A 21693-nucleotide genomic window follows, 5' to 3' on the forward strand; every position below is an offset into this window, starting at 1 on the left:
TGAGTGAGTAAAACTGTACAGAAGATAGATGTGGATCAGTAGGTGCACCCCTTACTGGGGGGTTTTTCAATTTTCAGGGTTGACACAATAATTTTCACTTTAAAAGTTTATTCTTGTTAGATCTGACTTGTAGTTCATATAAATCAGACCTACCTTGATTTAAGATCAGCTGAAGCAATGATGTTTTTTGTAAAATCAGTGCTTTTCGAAAGATGAATAGTGCCTTAAATCTAACTGTACAAACAAATTTTAAGCAGTGGCCACTAACTTGAATTACAGAACAGAAAACAGAGAAGGATGATATTTGTCTCATAGTGATTAAGGACAAAAAGGTAAAGGTATGCAAAATGACAGAAAAATCTCCATTTATTCCATCAGCATTTCATTGTAGTCTGTAGTATGCATGTGAGTGGTATAAAAATTGTTCAACAAACATGTCATAAATGTTAAGCAATGCTATGAAATATTTCTTTTTATTTAAATTGTCTGAAACTTGCCTAATACCACATTTATAATTCTATAATTTTAAGTTCAGTTTCTTCCATTTAGAAATCATACTGAGCTATGAGCTATGGAGAACTGTAACACCGTGAAGGGATTGTGGAGTTTTCCACTAAAGGATCCTTGAATATTTCTAGGAAGGTCATGGTGCTTACACAAAAAAAAAAAAAAGAGAGAGAGAAATTAATTGTTTGTCTGCATTGCAGAGAACCATAAAACAAGTTCCTCATGTAGGAGCACAAGGTATGGAGATAGTTCTGTGAATATATTTGTTTTGGCTGTCCATGACAGCTGAGAAGTAATACCTGCCAATTTTATACCCCTCTGTGAGAGTGCAGTTATTTTACTCTGTTTCAAGAAGTAAAATATTTCTTTTGGGTTTGATTGGTTTTGGGGTTTTTTTTTGTTTGTTTTGGTTTGGGGTTTTTTTGTTTGTTTTTTTTTTGTTTGTTTGTTTTTGCTTTAAAATAGCTTTAGCCAGTACTACGTACATTGAAATTATTTTGAATCTGCTTTAGGCTATGCAGGAATGTGTGTGTGAGAGGGTGGTGGGGGTGGAAATTTGACCTAGTCCCTAACAAATTTCTGCTCTCTCCTGTTGTCAGAGAAGGATGCATACAGGTGACTTTTGCCAATGATTTTAAACATGATACAATGCAGAAAATTCAAGGTCAGTGCTTCTGTATAGACATTTCGTGGTCTCTGTAAGACAGTAAATTATAAATTATAAAATATGGTCATGGCTGTGGAAACCCTAACATCTCTGACTTTGAGTTAGACTTGTATAACTTAGGAGTGATATAGATGCAGAAGTTAGAGACCAAACTGCCTAAGGGTTTCTCTGGATAGCAATAATCCAAGGGTCACTGTAGCAGTGGAGATGTTCATAACCAGCTGAAGAGCATTCATTTCTTTGTTCAGTCAGTTCTGCGCTGACTTACAGGAGGTCACAGATTAAGCCAGCAGCACGTTCAGTATGTGAGCACACAAATTTATGCTCTCTCACAACCTCAGCAATTTTTGAAGGGAAAAAATCAGAAGGGTGGGTGAATCAGAGGCACACACACAAATACATGTATCTAGGTGTGTGTGTGTCTATATATGTGTGCATATACTTACTTGGGGAGGGGAAGAGGGAGTGATTAGGGCGCATAATGTGTATGTTGTAGAGAAGATTTCTAGATCCAGTCTCTCTGGAGTGTGTTGAGTCAAATGCAGCCCAACACCACAGTTAGTGTATAAAAATAAATGGATTTAAACATAGGATTAACATTGAGTATGCCTAATCTAAATAATTTCAAACCATATATGTCTGTTTGTCCTTTGGTGCACTGCAGCCCTCTTGTTCTTAGTTCACATGTGCGTAAGGGATTCTCAACTCCTAATGCAGCATAATTTCATCCAACTTTTCTCACCATGTGCATAATCTCAGCAGATAAGGCAAAAAGCAAGGCAAGCAGCTGGGAACACAGGGCTTTGAAGTTGTTTAAGTGTTTACATGGCAGTTATCTGAATTGCACCTGGGTATTTGCTGGCAGTGAACCCCACTGCAAAAGGAAATGTATGCTTTTCTATGACAATATTAACTTTGCAACCATCACACAAATGCATTGTCCTTTGTTTATATGGGTTGAAGTGTTCATTTTGAAAATGAACAACAGAAGTCAATATACATCACAAGCATTTGTTTTCCTATGGGCTACACCAGAATTTGGAGTGGAGCAGTCATTTCTGACACATCTTGTGTGCATTTGCTGTGGAGGTGGTGAGGTAGGTGGCATCCTCTTACCTGGTGCTGGCACACTGAAAGGCATTCTGTTCTTTCTTAGAAAGGGAGAACTATGAAACCTTCCAAAGGAAACCATGTCATTTGCATGGGAAAAGGTTTTTCTTTAAATCTGGCATAAAAGCTCTGATAAACAGAGACAAAACCACAGAGGCAGTCAAAGAGAAATGATCAGATTGAAAAGGATTTACAGCAGGTTTCCAATACTAAAATGTTCTATAAAGACTAAAATCTATAGAGTAATTACAAGATACAAAACAATCAGTATGTCTGCTTCTCCTAAGGGCATTGGCCCTTGCTGGGATGCCAGAAGGGGCAGAGATGCTACCTAACATTTCCCACAGGTGTTCTCACAAAGAATATTTCTGCTGTACACAACTTCTGTATTTTCAGTAACTCTTTGAAATAAAATGATTTATTCTTCTGTTATCCCTGCCTTACTTCTTACTGAAAAATGACCACTAAACAAATCTGTGTTGGTTTTCCTCAAGAAGCCTAAAATGTTGACCAAGATTTTAACTGATTGCTAATACATCACTTTACTGGGAAGAGTGCATTTTTGGTTGAGGCTAAATTACAATGATGAGTTTTATGGACTGTGAAGGAGAATACCTGATACCCACTTAGAGCCTAGCCATCATGAAACATTTCTGTGGACACTCAGTAGTGAAAACAAACAAACTGCTGCTAATGGCAGTCTGAAGTTCATTCCCAGCTAAGTACTGCTCTGGGCCAAGCTAAAATAACACCACAGCTGTAGCCAGAGCTCACAGGGCTTGGTTTTCATGTTCTGCCATGGATTACTGCAAACTGCTGTTTGCTTTAGCAATCACTCATTTCCCAGAGCAGGATAGTAGTCCCCAGCTTTCATGCCTCTCTTTGTTGTTGTGTGACCTCTTGTACCTTTCCCACTTCATTCTATCTTTAAAATAGATATAGCACTTCTTCCTACTCAAGAGGGTAAAAATGATAGCAATGTGTGACTCACTGTGTTGTTCCAGGATTGTAAAAAACAGGGGCTACTCTGGCCTCTCACTTCTGTTCATCTCTGTTTGGCAGTCATTGCTCTTCTTTTTTGTCTTTCTTCCTCCCACCTCTGCCCCATCGCATTTCCACCTGCCCCCACGCACATGTTGTGACAACTACATTATCTCCAATTATTGTTCATGTCTTTGTTTATACAGAAGCATGGCTGGTTATCATAACACAAGACTGAGCACTAATTGATATTTGCACAGTTCTGAGCATGTTGATGTTAGTCCTACTGCACAGTTGAGAGTTCAGAATGACTAAGTGCTTCTGGGACTTGCTAAAGGTAAAAGCACAATGAAGAGGACATTTTTTGATTTTATCAGGATGAAATTTGCTGAGACGTGGCATAACTGTATCCTGTAAGGAAGTGATCCCAAAGGGTGGGTGTTGGGAATTGGGCAGGATGAACTGAGCATTCAGGACGCCATGCAAACCAAAAGTGCATACATGTTCCACAAGCTGTTTCCTTGGCTAAACACTTGAGGTTGCCTGTACCTGCTTTGCAAGAACATAATGTCAAACTGTCAGGTTAGATTTTACTTAGATTTTAAAATATTGACTACTCTTAAAGCATATCTAAAGGCATAAAAGTGGGAAGTGCTATGGAGAGTTTGTGTAAGTGAAAGAGAATGGGGGTACATGACCACTTTATACCAGGTGGAACCAGACCTGTTTGGCTGCCCTGGTCACCTTGAAGGGCCAAGGGGCACCTGTTTCTGCAGTGAAACATCTGTGTTCTCTCTCTCAGTATATCCAGCTGGCCACAAAGAGCAAAATAGTGACAACAGAGAAGCTGTTCTTGCAACTTGCTTTGGTTAGAACATGGACTTCCACAAGCACAATATAGAATCCCTGCAAATTGAAGAAGATTACCATGGATCTATTACAGCAAAATAACATTCTGGAGTTTTAAATATCTACATCTCCAAAACAATATTTAAAAAATAATAATTTTACCTGATCAGAACTATTTTCTGAATTAATTCCAGGGACCTCCAAAATCACAGGTATAGTTAAATCCTTAAAGGTATCTAAACTTATGATACCTTGGTGCCCTTTTTTCATGGTTTCAAGTACAAATATTGGTAGAAATAGTCTTTCTGTTCTGTGAAATATTTCGTCAGTTTGTAAAATTTTCTTATCTGGTTCAAGACCAGGGTTTGCAAATTTCTTATGTAATGTAATACAGTGAGTTAAATATTAAAGTAAACACATTTTCAAAACAAATTTTTTCTTTCAAAGCTATAAAAATGAAACCTTTTAACGATTTGCTTTTTATTTGATAATTCGCATTCCCTGTTGAGAAGTCAATTGAATTTTTACATGGAAAAAAAAGTGTGGAAGAAGTCCTCAATAATTGCTAGCTCCAACTTACCAGTTTTACTGATTCCCATATCATTGCACTCATCCTTCTGTGGGATTTGTGGATCAGTTGCAAACTACTGCAACATTTTTTTTACCCTAATGTGGATGGTGGTATCTGAGCATACCTGCATATGTGGCATGGCATAGTCAGCAACAAAGAGGCTCTTGCCAACACAGAGGCTTTTTGCTATCCATTAAATAATAGAAAGATTTTTGTGTTCAGACTTCCACTAGTTGTACTGGGGCCAAATTAAGGAGACAGATAGTTCACTCTTCAAGACCATGGAATAGCAAATACAGTCATTTTATCCATTGGGGAAATCATAGGAGAAGGAAAGGTAATGTAGAATGAATGACAGCAAAAAAACCAAGATTACAGAGTATTAAACAAAGTGCTTGCATTAGAGCAACATGTGAGACAGAGGAAATGGAGCTGTAATGGAGCTCTTCTGATGACAGCAACAAATTAAACAGAAGAAACTGTTTGGGGATAAAATTAATGTTCTGCTGCTTTTGATTCCCATTTGTCAAGATGAGTGCTAGTGCTGATGCAAGATGAATAGGTATGGCCAGCTGAGCCACAGGGATGAATGGCATCATCCAATATGATGGCAAAATGAGCAATTGCAATGGTTTACTAAAGTAAAAAATACCATAGAGGCACACCCTAGCGCTCACCACAAGTGGCTGCTCCTCACGTGTTGGAACTGAATCCTCCTCAATAAAAATTTGGTTATAACCCCCCAGGCTGTAATTGCTTGACATTTGGAAATCATATTAGCAGCTGCTAGAGGTAAAATCTCCCTGGTCTGTTAATACAATAAATTCTTTTAGATAAGTATGATAAATTACACTTACTGAAATGCATGTTCCTTTACTGTAAGTCTTTCAGCTCGTTTTCTTCTAATCTTACTTGGAACATTGTTGAAATGGTTTTCATTTTTATATACTCTATTATTGCCCTTCTCCACTTATTGTAAACCTTTTTCTTTAATGTCATTCAAAAGTTTTCACTGTAAAATAGTTTCCAAGCAGTTTTCTACTTGATCAAAGCTTTCAAAACAGCAACCACAAGAAATGTCACATTACTTTCTAAACTTTTATCAATAGGACATAGGCAAAATAGATACATATTTGTAGCAAACAGAAGAAAGCAATTGAATAAATCTTTCTTTCTATGACTGTTTTTTGAACCAGCACTGATCTTGGTGCAAAGTTAAATAAAATAAATATTTAGACTAAAGTAAAATGCATACTTAAAAACAAGTAATTTTGCCAACTAAAACACTAAACTAGGGAAAACAATTTTCAAATGTTCATCAAGTGTCCTTTAACAGCTGTGCACAATTATTAAATATGCTTTTATATCTCTGGGCACTATTTACAGTATCTCACCTTTTTAGAGTACAGCTCACAATATTAAGTTTAGGGTTTTCAAAAGACATGTCTGTGTCCTTTGAATTCTTACAGATGCTTGAAGCCCCCTGTAGGTACTGAAAGGCTGCAGTGAGGTCTCATCAGAGCACTCTCTTCTCCAACTCTCTCAGCCTGTCTTCATAGGAGAGTTGTTTCAGCCCTCTGATCATCTTTGTGGCCCTCCTCTGGGTCCATTCCCACAGGACCACATTTTTTCTGTGCTGGGGTCCCCAGAGCTGAATGCTCTCATGAGAGTGGAGCAGAGGGGCAGAATCATCTCCCTTGACCTCCTGGTCACTCTTCTGGTGAACAAGCAAGACTTGCTCAACTGCAGACTGGGGAGCTGTTCTGTCTTCTTTCTTTGACCCCATCATGAATAGTTTTCAGCACAGTAGCTCAGGTTCAATGGAAGAAATAGGAATTTCCCCTTTGCCCTGCTTTCTAACCTGGTGAGGTGGCCAACATGTTGTGATGCAACAGGTATGAGGCAGAATATCATCCAACCAAGATGTCTTCTATCCCACAAGTGACTTCTCCAATAGCACTCAGGCCATATATTAAATATGGTCTCTAATAAACACCTCTGCAGTGTTTGTATTTTAAAGAAAAATTATGAGCCCTGTTGTCCGCCTTTGAAGATCTTCTTAAGCACTAAAATCCAGCAGCAGTTTCAACCCTGTACCAAAGATGGGTGCCAAGTCTCTGAGAGAAATCTAATTTCTGACGCAGCAGTCTCAACAGTATTTTCTGTGGAATAGCTTCAATATTGCCATTATTCTCAGCTGACTAACGTGCTCTAGGGAACTTGCAAGTGTCATCCAGACTGAAGATTTCGTTGCAGGGGCCAGGCAACTTCAAGCTAAGGCTGACATTGCTGAGTATCATAATACTACTTCCCTTTTTGGGCTGCAGAATTTTATTTTGAAGTAGTAACTAGGATTTTCTTTCCTTCTGTCAACATCTTTCTGAAAGGATCTAATAAACCTGCTAAGCAGATGATTGAGTTTTGCATGTGGATTGCTGTTTTCCTCCTTTAGAACTGTCTATATGTCACTCTAATTAAAGCCTATCAGGTTATTAAATTGCTAGAACGAAGAACCAGCATGATTTTAAATCCTTATACTTTGCAGGACCTTTTTCAGTTCAGAGTTCTTTCCTTCAGTATCAGTGAACCAGTAGGAAGTCATACAGATTTATCCTTTTTTCCTCTGAAAGGAGTGTTGTGTTTCAGAGTCATGCTGCTGGTTGCTCACCACAGAACATAAGGGTACAGAACCCAAAGCCTTTTTTTATTAACAGCAGATGTAAAGTAGTCCTGTCCAAATGCCAGGGTTTATTTGATAGCAGTGATATTTTTGATACCGTATCTGTGTTGAATAAATTCTCTGGCTTTTTTATTAAATGTCTAGAAGAGTTATTTGCATGCTGGACAGATACACTAATTAGGTTTTGGTTTTTTTTTTTGAGGGTGTGATTTCCTGAGAGTGAACGATTACAGTTTGACAGGTACTCAGAAATATCAGTGGAAGATATAGGCATATTTGAAATGGGAGCCTAAAGGAGCTAATAACTAATAGGGGTTGATGGGGAAGAGGGAAGCAAAAAACTTGGATGAAAATAGTCCTTTTTTTTGTCTTTGAAATGGTGTATGATATTATGGGATTGGCTGGCATTGCAGAATCCCTGTGCTGTTGCAAATTAAAATGGTTTTGAAGTTGTTCATGTCAACCATTTCATAATCTATGTCAGAAAAAAAAGCTTTTATCTGACAATAATCTTTCTGGGATGTTATTGAGTCATTTAATCCAGTTGTTTGATGAGCTCCATGCCATGATCACTTATAACCATGAAAGATTATGTATACATCAGAGAAACAGTTTTTTGATGTATATATTTATTTTCCGTGTTGACTTTACAATGCTGGTGTTTTGCTTCTACCTTCACTTCCTCTTCATCCAAGGAGTTCATTTGAGTAATTTGTTTCCACACAGAATGCCTTTCAGGAAAATCACAGGATCATAGAATCATTTAGGTTGTATAAGACCTCAAAGATCATCAAGTCCACCATTTAACCATGTCCCTCAGTGCCACATCTGCATCTACATATCTTTTAAATACCTCTAGGGATGATAACTCCACCCTTCCCTGAACAAACAGCCTGTCCCAATGCTTGGCAATGATTTCTGTGAAGAAGTTTTTCTTAAAGTCCAATCAAAACCTCCCCTGGTGAAACTTGAGGCCCTGTCAGGTTCTTTATAAATGCAACATGTCTACTTTCCTCCCCACAACAGATCCACAGCCTTTCTTGAGCTAGCTGCGCCAGCACTGAGGGTACAGTTGCCTCATTCACAGCTCTGGCTCATCCTGCTCTGATCATAGAGCACAGGGTGATACTGCTCAGGAAAGTTCTTGGAGGCCTTCGCTCACAGAGGTGAACATGGAATGTCCCTGCTGAAACATGGGACTGCTGAAGGGGAGGAATGGACCCGCTATCTAAGCATTTCTGGTTTCTGCAGGCTGGTTTACATGCTTCAGCAAATAAAACATGGCTGTATCAGCAGAGTGTGTTTATCTTTGGCTTCTGTTTGACACTTCCACTTGCAAAATTGTTACAGCTGGAGTTGTACGCAAATGATTTCTTTATTATTCATAGCAGCAGGTGCTGCAGCAGTCTTTTGGCTAGAGTTGTACTCTTGGTCCATGGTTTTCTATATATTTGATTAGCTGGTGCCATGCTGTTCAGATGGGTTGCTAGTCCTCCAATAAATGTATTTTGTTACACAATCAGTTATATAGTGCGTTATCATTTCCATAAATCACTCTTAGTTGGCAGCTTTCTGTTGCCACTTAGGATCGTTCCAGCAATAATTTGCATCCTTCTTGTATGGCATCCTAAAAAGATCTTGGAAGTTAACATAGCCTGGGTATCATTTTAATAGCTGATGTCCTTCTGGCAGCACTAGAACATGGAAACCAGCTATCCATGAAGGACTGACATATTTATTTTTGATTCACGTATCATTTATGTATTCTTCAAGTGCTTATCCAGATTCAGTATAGCAATTTGGGCATCCACCAGGCTTATGCCAGAGTTGTGATGCTAAAAATCAGGTGCCTGTCCCCAGGCAGGGTGATTAACAACACTGCAGGTCGCTGAAAAGTGCAGGGACAATATGATATGCCTCACTCAGAAAGGCATCCCAAAACCTGGCACACTCATGTGGGACCTGCCTGTCCCTTGCCAATTGACACAGCCTGTGCCTGCATTTCCTACTCGTCTGTGGAAATGAGATGCTTCGCCACTAATGAAACCTGATTTGTACTCAGCCACTCGTTATCTTCCCATCAGAAGTGACCACTTCACTTGATCCCTGCTGGCTAAACATAGGTCAGCTTCAGCTGCTGCTCAGGCAGACCTCGCAATGGAGCAAGAGGCTCTTTTAGAATGAAATTGCCTTGCAGAAGGGAAAAAAAATGTAGTCTAGGTGTGCTTTTCCTATTAGTAAGAGAGATGCCTAATCAATTCAGTTCTGTGCTCAGAGGAGGAATTTTCCAATATCTCAGTAAAATTCTTCACTAAATAAAAGGTAAATAAAAAACATGTTTTCGTAGACAGATTCCTATCAAGGCTGCAGAAGCAATATTGACTGAAGAGATAACGGAGCACTTGGTGCATCTGATGGAAAGGTGCAGATGGTTGTCCCTGTGGGGACAAGCAGATAACAGGAACAGGGAGCGTGTCACTGCAAGGCACAGGAGTGGCTGTGTTTTCAGCTGCCTGCAGATTGGGCACTTCACACTGGTACCTGGAGGAATCTGTTCACCCTTCTGTTTAATTTTTAAAACATTAGTTGCAGTTTCACCCCTTATGCTAGTTTCATTTACAGCCTGCATTGCTGAGAAAGTTGATGGATCTGTGAAAGGAAATGCATTTAATCACTGTCAACAACCTCCTCATTTGGGCACTGAAAGCTATTAAAGAGAAAAGTAATGGACCAAGAGGTGCATCCAAGTGTGGTGTTAATGGCACCCCTTTCATTTAGCATGGCAAACCCAAAGCAGCAAAGTGAAAAATATGAAGAAAACAACATGGCAGGTCAGTTTGCCCACGAGCCTCAGGCAGAGGAACCCTCTCTTGGTCACAGATGAGCAGGAAACATGCATCTGCCTTTCTGAGTCACAGTGTCCTATTTCTCGCCCATCAATAGAGCTGCCCACACAACTTTCCAGTAGCCTGTCTGCTCCCTGAGCCCCACCAGCATTGCAAGACCCTTTTAGGCATATTTCAGTGTGTTGTACCTCACGTATCCTTGCAGCACGTAACTCTGCTTGTAGAGTATGCTCCTAGGCTCACTCACGGCAAGACAGGTGAACCTGGTTTGAGAATAGGTGCCAGGTTGTCATTAGCAAGCAAAATTATTCTGCATGATTTTTATTGATAAGATCTGGATTTTATGCCTTGTGTAAAGTGGTGATGATCAGTAATTACACAGATTGTCATCCTGAAATGTGGAACTTATTTGAAAGAAAAAATGTACAATTATTAAAGAAAAATCACTTTCTTACAGATGCTGTTCCAGAAGCTGTGCAAGGAAAAAGCAGGTAAGGCCGCATTCCTTCTTGAAAGTTTCTTGGTGGGGCTTGTGTAATCATACATGCATTGATGGAGGACCCAGGGAGTCTCTGCTGTTAAATGGGTGTACAGTGCAGTTGTGACAATTGCTTCCATGCTGCTGTTCATGACCTAGTGGTGTAGGTTTTAGATGGTTCTTAAGAAAGCTGATAATTCATCACCTTTCAACTTACACCTTGCAAGGTAAGTTCTACAATAATGGGGATAAACCCAAGCATTTGTTACGGTGTCAGAGTGGGACTCAAGGTGTTGCGATGGCACTGGTGTGTGTGTGTGAGGTGAATTGAGATGAGGAGCACCTCAGAGCTTTTTCTGTCTCAGTGATCACACAGCAGCTGAATCTGGTGAAGAGGCACATTACAGAGGCATATTTTTCAAAAAAATCTAACAAGCCCCTGGGACCCACATGTCCCAAGTGGCACAGTCACTGCCTGATTTTCCCCTTAGCAGATAGCCCACTATCTGGTTAAAGCATTTGTCAATATTAACAGCATTAGTGAGTTTGACCATTATGGAGGAACTATTTAGTGCCAGCGAGGCACCAAGACTCGAGCAGTAAGTAGAGCTAAAGACTCAGATACCCTGAACTGCACATACATTATCATGCCAGGAGCTAAGGAAAGATTTGGATAAACAGATATGTACACACACACAGATCCTGATTCAGCAAGATACTTAACACACAATTAAACCCGCATTTGACAAAACCAATTAATTGCAACAAGCGTAAGAAACTGCTTGCATGATTTGCTTAATTGAGAGTAAATGTCCTTATTAAATTGTAATGAAGCACAATTAAGAAATACAGAGAAAAGGAACTGCTTCCCAGAATGCAGGTTACTGGAGTTTAATAACAGCCTCACCGTTTTGCAAAAAGAAATGTCCCCAACATCTAGATGAATCCTCATTCCCACAGAAGTCTTTGCCAGCTAGAAATATTTCAGTCATAAACCAACTGACCTCTGTCAGTCACCCATCTCTGACTGCAGTTTCTGTTTTGTTAGTCACGATGTATGCAGTGTGTGCCAATTAAGAGGAAAGCAATTGGGCATCAGTGCTGTAATTAACCCCCTGTCCCTAGATGACTTAGCATCTTGTTTTGGCCTGAAGGACTAGTTTAAGCCAGTTTTCTCACTCAGTGATTTCTTCTTGTATCTGTCTCTGATCTAAACTGCATCCACAGTTCATTCCAAGGGCCAACCTTGACTCAGTTAAAATCAGATGAATGCGGCTTTTTGGAGCCAACTTCACTGATTCAGTGGCTCTGCTGGCAAATGTGGTGGCTTAGCAAAATGCCAAAACCCTGAGGTAGAAAACTCTCCCTAGGCAATTCCACCCTCATGTACTTAACATCAGGTCAACAAAATATGAAGGCTGCTGGGCATAGTGTAAATGTACGTATTTTCATTCAAGCACTGTGTGCATTAACTTTTCCTGCTTTATGAGTTGGATGTGGATTTATTCCATGACAGTATTTGCCAATGAAACACATGCCTGGGCTTTTCCAAAGATAAACAAATTTCATAAGTTCTGAGATTGATTGAGCAATTGTTTTAATTGTATTCATTGTTGGATCAAAACCTCTCTGTGCCACTGAAGGCTCACTTTATAAAGAAAAGGAAAACATGTCAATGGCACATGCATTTTAAATAAAACTAATTAGTTTAGCAGTGGTCCCACTTTATACTGATTGATTTTTAATTGTTTTTACTTTTATGACAATATTATTTTGTCACTGAAAGAGATAAAGTTTTAGCACCTATCTTAACAGTAAAACTGCAGAATGATGGTTGAAAATCTGATGACTGCAGGCATGAAAGAAGAATGACAGGTCATTTTCTGACACAGTTTGGTCATTGAGGTGAAACTTTAATCATAGAAATCTAGCATATGGTAAAGCTGGTAATAAATTTGTCATTAAAATGCTTCCGGCAGAAAATGTCCATTTCTTCAAATAGAACATTTTACAGGAAAAAGTTAGCATCCATTAATTTCTATTTCAAATAATTTCTGTAAAATAGGCACACACGTCTCAACATGCAGTGATTTAACAGTTTTCAAAGTGAGAAGTTTTAATTTTTATTTGACTTTGAAACTTTTGGCTTTGAAATTTGTTACACTGAAGTATTAAAAAGGAAAAGAGAGAGATAAAAAGAGAAAACATGATTTATATTACAAAAAAGGCCAAATCTATGTCTTGAACTGAGAGACAAGGGTTTCTTACAGGTTTGCAGTTGCTGAACTGTTTTCTACAGGTTTGCAGTTGCTGAACATTTCTGGTATTTTCTGTGCTTTCTGGATAAGACATTTTCTGCTTTGGAATTTCTTGCAGGACAAGAAAACCCATCCTGCCTGTATCAGCCACACACAGAACACAGCACTCACTGTTCTACTCAAGTTTGTTTTCTGCATCACTCTCCCCTTACGTCCCCACTTCTTATTCTTTCTCATTCTCTTTTGTCATTTATTCTTCTGACCTCTTTCTTGGTCAGAGCTCTAGAGCTCTCAGGGGCCAAAAAAGTCTTTTTTCAGAGTACCAGTGGGTCACAGTGGGACATCACCCTGCCCTCCTCACCACAGAGCACCTCTAACCCCACCCTATCAAGAGCTGGGGATGCACAGGGCAGCTCAGAGCTGCTGCAGCCAGGGTGGGAACTTCTGCAGCCCCTTCCCCAAGGCTGGGCTGTCCTCAACTTCCAGCCATTCTCCATGTAAACCATTTTTGTGTGTGAGATGGAAAAACCTCCCCTTTGGAATGCTGTTATTTCTCTTGTTGCATTTTATGTTACTTACTTTTTCTTTTCCTCAAATAAATGCAACATTTGGGGCTTCCATTATCTGGATTTGTAATGGGTGCCTCGCAATATGTTAAGCAGGATACCCAAAATGTGTCTAAGAAAAGCTACAGCTGCACAGACCACCCAGCCACACCAGGGAACCTCATCTGAAGTACCAGCATTGCTGGCAGTGTCACTGCATGCTTGCCAGGCCTTGTGACATTTCTTCCAGATGTAATAACACTGGTACTTATAACAGGGCATGCACTGGAATTAAAGACTATCTAGCCATTAGGAAAAAAAAAGATTAAATAACTAGAGGCATGAATTTATTCACTTTCTGTTTTCTTTAATCATGACAGGATGCAGAATGAGCAGGTGGCTCGCTGGGGACTGGGGCAGATGCAGGGACAGTGGTCAGACAGCTCCAGGATGAGGGGACAGGGATGGGCCAAGGATGGGATGGGATGTCAGTCTGCAGGTTGGGTCACATGGCTGGGTAGGGCTGTGGCAGAGAACAGCCCTGCCACAGCATCATGGGGCTGGGATGGACAGCTCTGGGCGGGGCTGAAATGGAGTTTCACAAAGACTTGGAAATTTATATATTTATATATTTATATAATTTCACACTACTAAGTAAATACAATGTTATTTGGACTTAGACCTGGGTTGCAAATGTGGTGTTGCCCACACCCTTTAAGATGTATTTAGCAAAGTGCAAGGGACAGTTGCAAGAGAGGACAAGAAGTTTGGAGTGGAAAAGCTGGTTTCACATAGAGAGGCTTACCCTTGGCCTGAGGTGAGCAAGTTGTCTGTTGGCTTTCTGTAGAAGCAGTAGACAGAAAGGCAATTCACCCTTGTACTGCTTGTATGTGATGGCATTAATAAGCAAGTGTTACAAATGTGTAAAAAATACCCTATTCTGTGGGTTTACCAAGACCTGTGAAAACATCAGCTTCATCCACTGAACCCTGCTTTCTTTGGGAATGAATGTGGCTATCCTGGTGGTACCTATGGTTTCAGCCATTAAACCACATTCCTGCAGTCATTAATAGATTATGCCCTTAATAGGACTACCCCAGTCCCATCACCATGCAATAGTGCACTCTGTTCAAGTCACCATCCTCAATGCTTTTCTTCTCATATTGCCAGATACATAAAACCAAACCCACTCTGCACCACCTATCTCTTCTGCCCTTGTAACGCAGCGGGTCCTAATTGTCTGCTCTGGTACCCCAGAGAGCACCTTGCTTAGCTGCTCCTCTTGCTGTCAGATTGCTGCTGGGTTTGTAGGTAACCTCTGGCCATCGCTATTAAAACCTGGCTGACTGATGCTGTGCGTCCTTACTATCCCCTAGTATATGTCTTAGTAAAAAACATTCCACTCAGATTGAGCATTCTAGCTGCCTAATACATTTTAAAGTTATCACCACATAGCTCAAGATGACTAACACAGAGCACACTTCATCACTGGTAGGGAAAATGAGCCCTTACTTTGCTGACAAAAATTTGAAGTCGGATTAAAAGCTGACACATCCTCTATTTTAGTGGTATGTATGAAACACTAAATATAGCAGTGTGCTCGTGTATTTGCTGATGCATGGTAATGTAGTCTGTAGCAGAACAGCGATGGGCTGGCAAGGAAGATGGTGCACTGCAGCAATACGATAAAATCCTCATGTGACCTTGGCCATTTCAGAAGTACTCCATATTATCCAAGGATAATTGTGTATCCTTGACTGATACATTACAAAATTCAAACAGAGGCAGTTGTGGTACCAGGGCTTTAATGAGCAGCCTGATACTGCAATATTTGCCCAGGCAAAATGCAAATTCATTTCAAAGAGAGGTCTCCATAGTGTAAAAAACAGAACTGTGCTGTATGGCAGCTGTATATGAACAACTGCCAACAAAAAATGAATGGGCCTGATTCTGGGAAATGGGAGGGAGCTGCAACTCCATCTAGCTCTTGTTAGAAACTGAAGGTGCTTGATTCATCATAAAATCAAACCTGAGTACAGTACTTCCAACTGATTACATATTTTTATGTTTCCTTAGTCATATAAGGTTTTATGCTCATGGTTTTATTTTACCTTTGCTGCAGTCCCTGGGCAGGAATTACGAGCTAATCACACTCTGAACAGGGAAATGGATGTGGCTCACAGAACCATAACCTATTCTGGGATTTTCCTCTTGCTCATGGGGGGATGGAGGTGATCTCTTTCAGCCTTTCACTTGCCATGGATGCCTGGGAAGTGTGCTGGTGGTGGAGCTGAGGCTATGACTGTGAATCCCCTCATCTCATCTTCTTCAGGGGAGGAGCAGCAGCTGGATTAGACATTCAGCAGTTCCTTGCAAGACCTAGGCAGTACTTGTGTCTCATGCTGTCATTACTCCAGCTATAAAAGTTTACCCAAGATGAAAACCTGACCTTGAATAACTGGGGAAAATAAAACATCCTCATCCAATGATCCCATGCACTTCCTAGAAAGCAGAGTGGGCTCACTTTGACATGTTTCCAGCACGAAGTGGAGGTGCTTACTTTGGACTGAAAAATGAACAGGCTGTTTTCCTGAGCAGTAAAACTAAACTACTGAATAAACCCAGCTGTTTGGTGGCCTCTTAACTAGTTACGCTCTGTATTGCTCAAATTAGAAGTAGGTAGAGTTGGTGCTTGTCCTGCAGTCAGTGCATCAGAGGGTCATTTCATTTGGCTCCAGTTCTAACCTCTGCAGCGCCAGTTTGGCTTCCAGAATTAGGCAGTGAGATTGCCTCTTCCTTCCATAATCAGAAATGATAGAACAAAGCCCTTCTTTGTTCTTCTAAAAAGGCAGATCTTTGCTTCTCAACTCTTACTGATGTATTAGAGCAGCTGAGGGCTCACTGGGATCTTCTGCTCTCAAAAGCAAGAGGAAAATGAGATATTGATGTTTCTCAAAAAAAACCCAAAACAGCCAGGTATAGATTAGAAATTTATATGTTTACTGTTTTAGTATGTGAATTATAGACAAAAGCTTGATCTATTAAGAAATACTCTGATTTTTATATAAGACATTTCTAAAACAATAAAGCAGCAATGTATAAAAACACTTTATGTATGTGCAAGTACTCAGTGTCATTCTAAATATCTTTCTATATTTCCCTGCTCCATGGCTCTTTCTGTGACTTTGATTTTTAGTCAACATTTTAAATAAGAAAGAAAAATACTTAAAATAGAGATGAAAAATGTTAAAAATAATATCTAGTCCATAACTGTACAAAATATAGGTGGTTTCAGAATGAAGATATTGTAAGCACTTTTCCTAACTCAGTTTGGACTCCTAAGGAGAGCTGAACACTAAGCAGCTGGTACATGAGCTTGGGTTTGTAACTGCTTTTGAGATGTGACAGGAACTTTGCTGTAAATGGTGATCTAATTCAGATTGATAAATTGCTCTGAAGTTTTGCCTCTGTTGGAATTAGGTGGTGTTGGTTTCCAGAAACTTAATTCATAAGAACATAAGTTCACAGAGACATAGGATTCTCAAGTAATTTTTTTTCTGTGAGTGAACAAATGCCTGACAAATGTTGTAGACAGACAGCCATATTCAGCTCTCTTGCTCCTGAGCAGCCAACTTGTTTTAAACTGGGAGCTTCCGAGAGTCATTTAAAAAGGCACCTTTTGCCATTTAACATTTATTCCAAAAGCAATGAATGCCTGGAAAATTTTCACTGAATAATAATAATAATTAAAAAGTATATTTGTCTTCTGTTTCAATTAGACCTTTCCCTCAGACCTCTGTGATAGCCACAGTGCAAGCTGCATCCTTGTGTTTTATTTCCTGGGCAAGACATAACTTCCAAAGCTGAAAGGTTAGACATTTTAAAGTATAAAAGTAGCAAAATAAACCTCTGCCTTTTTATTATGCTAACTAAGCTTTACAGCTCTGAGACACACACAAAGAATAATCTATATGGTAGGAACCCTTTGCTTTCACAGAAAGCATTTCTAATGGGTAGCAGTTCCAACAATTTTAGTGTTTCCCATTAGAAAACATTTCCCTTGCAGCAATTCTTTAGGTTCACCTTTTGTTATTTAACTCTTCAGTATCAATTCCTAAGTATTAACGTTTAAGGTTTTGTGCTGCATCAGAGTGACATGCATCATCTCGCTGAACAGCTCAGCACATAAGACAGATTTTGCGCTGTTTCTTTGTTTGCAAGTCAGGCAGGTAAACACAGAGAAAAGCTCCTGGCTGAAACATATTGCAAAGTATTTGGGACAATAAAGCAATCAAACAGAGCAGTCAGCTTCTGACCTTTTGCAACATAGGACTCTACTACTTCTGCTGTAGTCAGACCATGCCACTGTTTCCTGCTATTGAACAACCTGCTGTGGTGCAGCCTCTGCTCAGAGGAGATGCCCACGGCTCAAGGACACACAGCGTCTGTGGAGCTGCGACTGGCTATGAGCAAAGGTGCCTCCTTCCCCTTCCATGAGCACCATGTAACTGTGGCTCGTGTCAGAACTGAACACAGGACCTCTAGGTATGAGCCTCAACAGCTTGCAGTTGGCTAATGACTGCATTAATTTGAAGGAAGTAATCACTGCATAAGCCTCTCCATAAATATAATGGGACCACTAGAGGAGGACAAAGAGCTATGTAGTGTTGATGTCACCTACTAAGAAACAGGAGGTTTGCTTTAGAAGGCTTTTCAGCTGGAAACCATCCAGTCTCTGCCCTTCCTGTTCTCTGTATTAGATTCCACCCAGACCAGCAAGTTGCTATGACAGAAATGCACAGATACTGGTATTTATTGAGCGCTCAGCACAAGGCATAAACTAATTAGTAAATTCCACCATGCTGTCAAGCCACCGCTGAAATTCAGCCAGAGGAGGAGACTGAGGCTGCATATGAATGCAAAAGACATACCAAAGCTGTCCCATATATAATTCCATTGCATATAATGGCATCTGTCAGTTGGGATCTTGGCTCTGTATCTTTATGAAGGCAGAACAATTGGAAAGGCAAGTTCAAGAAAACAGATGGGCAAAAGGTTGCTTTACATCTGGGTATTACTAAGTGGATCTGAATCTGCTATTCCAGCCTTCATGAAGTGTGGGCTTTTGACATAGAGTTTGAGAAGGTAATGGCTGTAGGTTTTTATTTGATATTTATTTATATTAGGTACATACCTACCCTGAAGTATTTCTTGGTTCCCAAAGACGCTGTTATATAAGGCTTCTATGATGTAATTCTGAGAAGTAACCTGATTTTAGCATAGAATCTTCCGGGTACATGTATCCTGTAGAATATTAAGGATTCTTCTTTGTAGACTGTAATTCTGTGCCAGCTGCAGTCACCAGCAACTTTTTGGGATTATGGTTAGTCTCTTAATGATGCATTTATAACAGTAGAGAAAATTATTTGTATCTGTAATGAAAAACAATGCCCTCTACTTTTCACAGATTTCAGACTCAAACGTCTCTAAGTAGCTGAGGAAATGGGAAACTCAGGAACACTATATTTCATAAAATGTATGTAGTTCTTTCAGGAACTCTTAAAAATGCTGCTTACTTGGATTGCTAATTAAGTCATTTATTATTTTTAAATTTTTTGAACTGAGGTAGTGACAATTGGCCTCAGGCCCAGAGTAGTGTCCTTGTGAGCACTGTACAGGCAGAACAAAGTCCTTCCCTCCCTTACAGCCTTACATTATCATCAATATTTTTCATACAAAAAGATGGCTTAAAAAATTTACATTTGTTTCTAATTCAGCATTCAAATAATTTGTCAGCAGCTTATTTTTAGGCATGTTGGTCCATGAACTGATTGGTATCTAGGTTACGGTCCCCATCCTGCCAGGTGCTCTTTGCTGTGTCATTTATCCATGCTAAGCTTGGCTCCAGGAGTGGCTTACAATAGCACTGGGGCTGTATGGAGAGCCTCTGTACCTGCTCCTGCATACCCAAAACTCATCTGAGTGGTCAGCATTGTCTCAGTCAGCTGCAACTCAAGGCTTCTTAGTACAGAAAAAACAGAGACTTAGTGTCTATGGCACGGGATGTTGGCGGTCCACTTCTGTCAAAGAAAAACAGAAGGATCTGCAGTACAAAATAGGAGGGAGAGATTCAGAGAATTGTTTCTTCTGTGCCTGCTTCCCAAAGCAGTGAAGAAGGAATGTGGAAAGAAATAATTAAAACATCCCCCAACTGACTGGTCTTCTTTCCAGCCTTCCCCAGAAGTAGCTGCCTTATTGTCCATGCCAGGACTCCATCGAGAGAAGCCACAAATTTTGATTCCCAGGCTCTTTGAGTAGGCAAATCAGGCATAATGCCACAGGTACTCTGGCATCACTAGCAGACTACTGATACTGGCATCTGTTAGTTTGATAAACATATAGCACACAGTTAGCCCTTACTTTCACACACTTTTCTTTTCTTGGCTGCTGACCAACACATGGTCAAAATCTTCAATTTACAGCTCTCTGTACTCTGATGTGGTAAGAAAAAGGTAGGATGAGTTTCCAAAGTTAAACTAAACTTGTGTTTTATATTTTCACCTATTTATACCACAGACAGAACTGATGCAGTACACTCAGTGGCTGGATGATGTATCAGAGAACTCAATATAATCAGTAGCGTAGCTTAAAATGTACCTTTTCATTTGTTGCTTTTGTTGCTGTGATCCTCCTCTACGACCCCATATCTCTGGAATTTTTTAAGTGTAACAACAACCTTATAGGGCTTATATCCAGAATATGAAGCTACACCTAGGTAAGTGAGTGTATGCAGAAATATGTGAGAGTGTCTCTAATTTGCTGTGATGTATATATGGTACATTGATGTAAGCATAGTATACTGTGCTTCCTTAGGTCTTGATAAACCCTGTGTCTTATGAGGGCTCAGAAGGAAATAAATTTACTCTTCAAGTGTTCATTTGAAATGCCTACACTTTAAACAACACAATTTGGACAGGAACAGAGAAGTCCTTTCCAGTGGTTCTGTTCCCTTGGGTTTGATCCTTCTTTTAGCAGAGTCTGGCACACTGTCCTTGGCGATGTCAATGGAGACCAAATGGAGTGATGAAGTACTGGAGTTCTGGGCTGCAGGGCTGTCGGGCATGAATTGCTGCCCTTTGGAAATGGCAGAGCCACCTCTGTTTACAGCACTAGGTTTATTTCATCAGTATTCTTTTAGATGTCACAGAGAAGCTGCTCCTGGGTTTTGGCAGGAAACACTCCCCCCACACTTTAGACTCTTTCCTTCTCTTTGCCTCCTCTCCTGTGAGCAAAAGCTCTATCAAGAAAGCACATTTATTTGGGCCAGGAACAGAGGCAGCCAATACTCAGCTAGTTATTTTGATTGCCTGGCTGGTAGGGGTTGGGGGAACAGATAATGTCAAGATTTCCTCTGCATTCCAGATCTGTTTTCCTCCTACAGTTAGCAGGCGGTGAGTGTGACTTTTCCCACTCAGCTTTTCCCACAGTCAGTAAGACTTATCTGACAACGGAGTTAGTGTCAACTGTCCAAAACTAACTAGGAGATATCTTCCTTTCACCACTCCTGTGCCGTTATTGCTTATCAATGTCACTGTCCAGCTTAAATGACTGGTTAATTTACAGACATACTGAGACAAATTCACTTCTGTTGCAGCTTCAGTGAGCTCAGTGGAGTTACACTGAGTTTGGCCGTAGGTGTCTGAAAAGCACAAGTGGTAGGAATGTGATACTAATAGAAACAAGAACATTGCAACAGTCAACACAAAAAGGAAGCCCTGAGCTTTGGCAGGATGCCCATTTCAGATTTTGGAGTGTGATCCAACAAGGTGTTCATGTTTTACAGCTGGTGCTGCAAGAGAGAAGCTGTTATTCAACAGCAAAACAATTCCTATGTCTCCACATCAAAACACAGCCCATGTTAAAAACAAGTTATAGGCTTTCAGAACACAAATTCTATTGAGAGTCATGATGAATTTGCTTTTAGATCTATTAGAGACCTGGAAAAGACTAGAGTGAAACTGAAGGACACTCAGCCTGAGATTTTGAAATGAGTCCAAAAGGGTTGAATACTGAAATACTATTAGAATTCCACAGAAACAGGAAATATGAGATGGAATTGACACCTCCAGCTTTACCTCCAGTCCAAAATGGTTTTCTAAGAATCTCTTCTGTAACTGGGGGTAGAGAGGCATTTTCAAATT

The 21693-nt window shown here is 40.1% G+C and overlaps 1 protein-coding gene across 8 annotated transcripts in view; it reads left to right on the forward strand.

Moving 5' to 3' along the window:
• Positions 1 to 21693, forward strand: part of STARD13 (StAR related lipid transfer domain containing 13) — a 324425-nt gene that overhangs the window by 149058 nt on the left and 153674 nt on the right. For all 8 annotated transcript variants that reach the window (XM_042014115.1, XM_042014111.1, XM_042014112.1 and 5 more), the window contains one exon: positions 10669 to 10702. In XM_042014115.1, coding sequence (XP_041870049.1) covers positions 10669 to 10702 — 34 coding nt within the window. The remainder of the gene's footprint in view (positions 1 to 10668; positions 10703 to 21693) is intronic.

Source organism: Corvus kubaryi, unplaced genomic scaffold (genome assembly GCF_017639235.1).
Source record: "Corvus kubaryi isolate FWS band 111438036 unplaced genomic scaffold, C.kubaryi_AGA036_p1.0 split1-65, whole genome shotgun sequence".
Classification (NCBI taxonomy): Eukaryota; Metazoa; Chordata; class Aves; order Passeriformes; family Corvidae; genus Corvus; species Corvus kubaryi.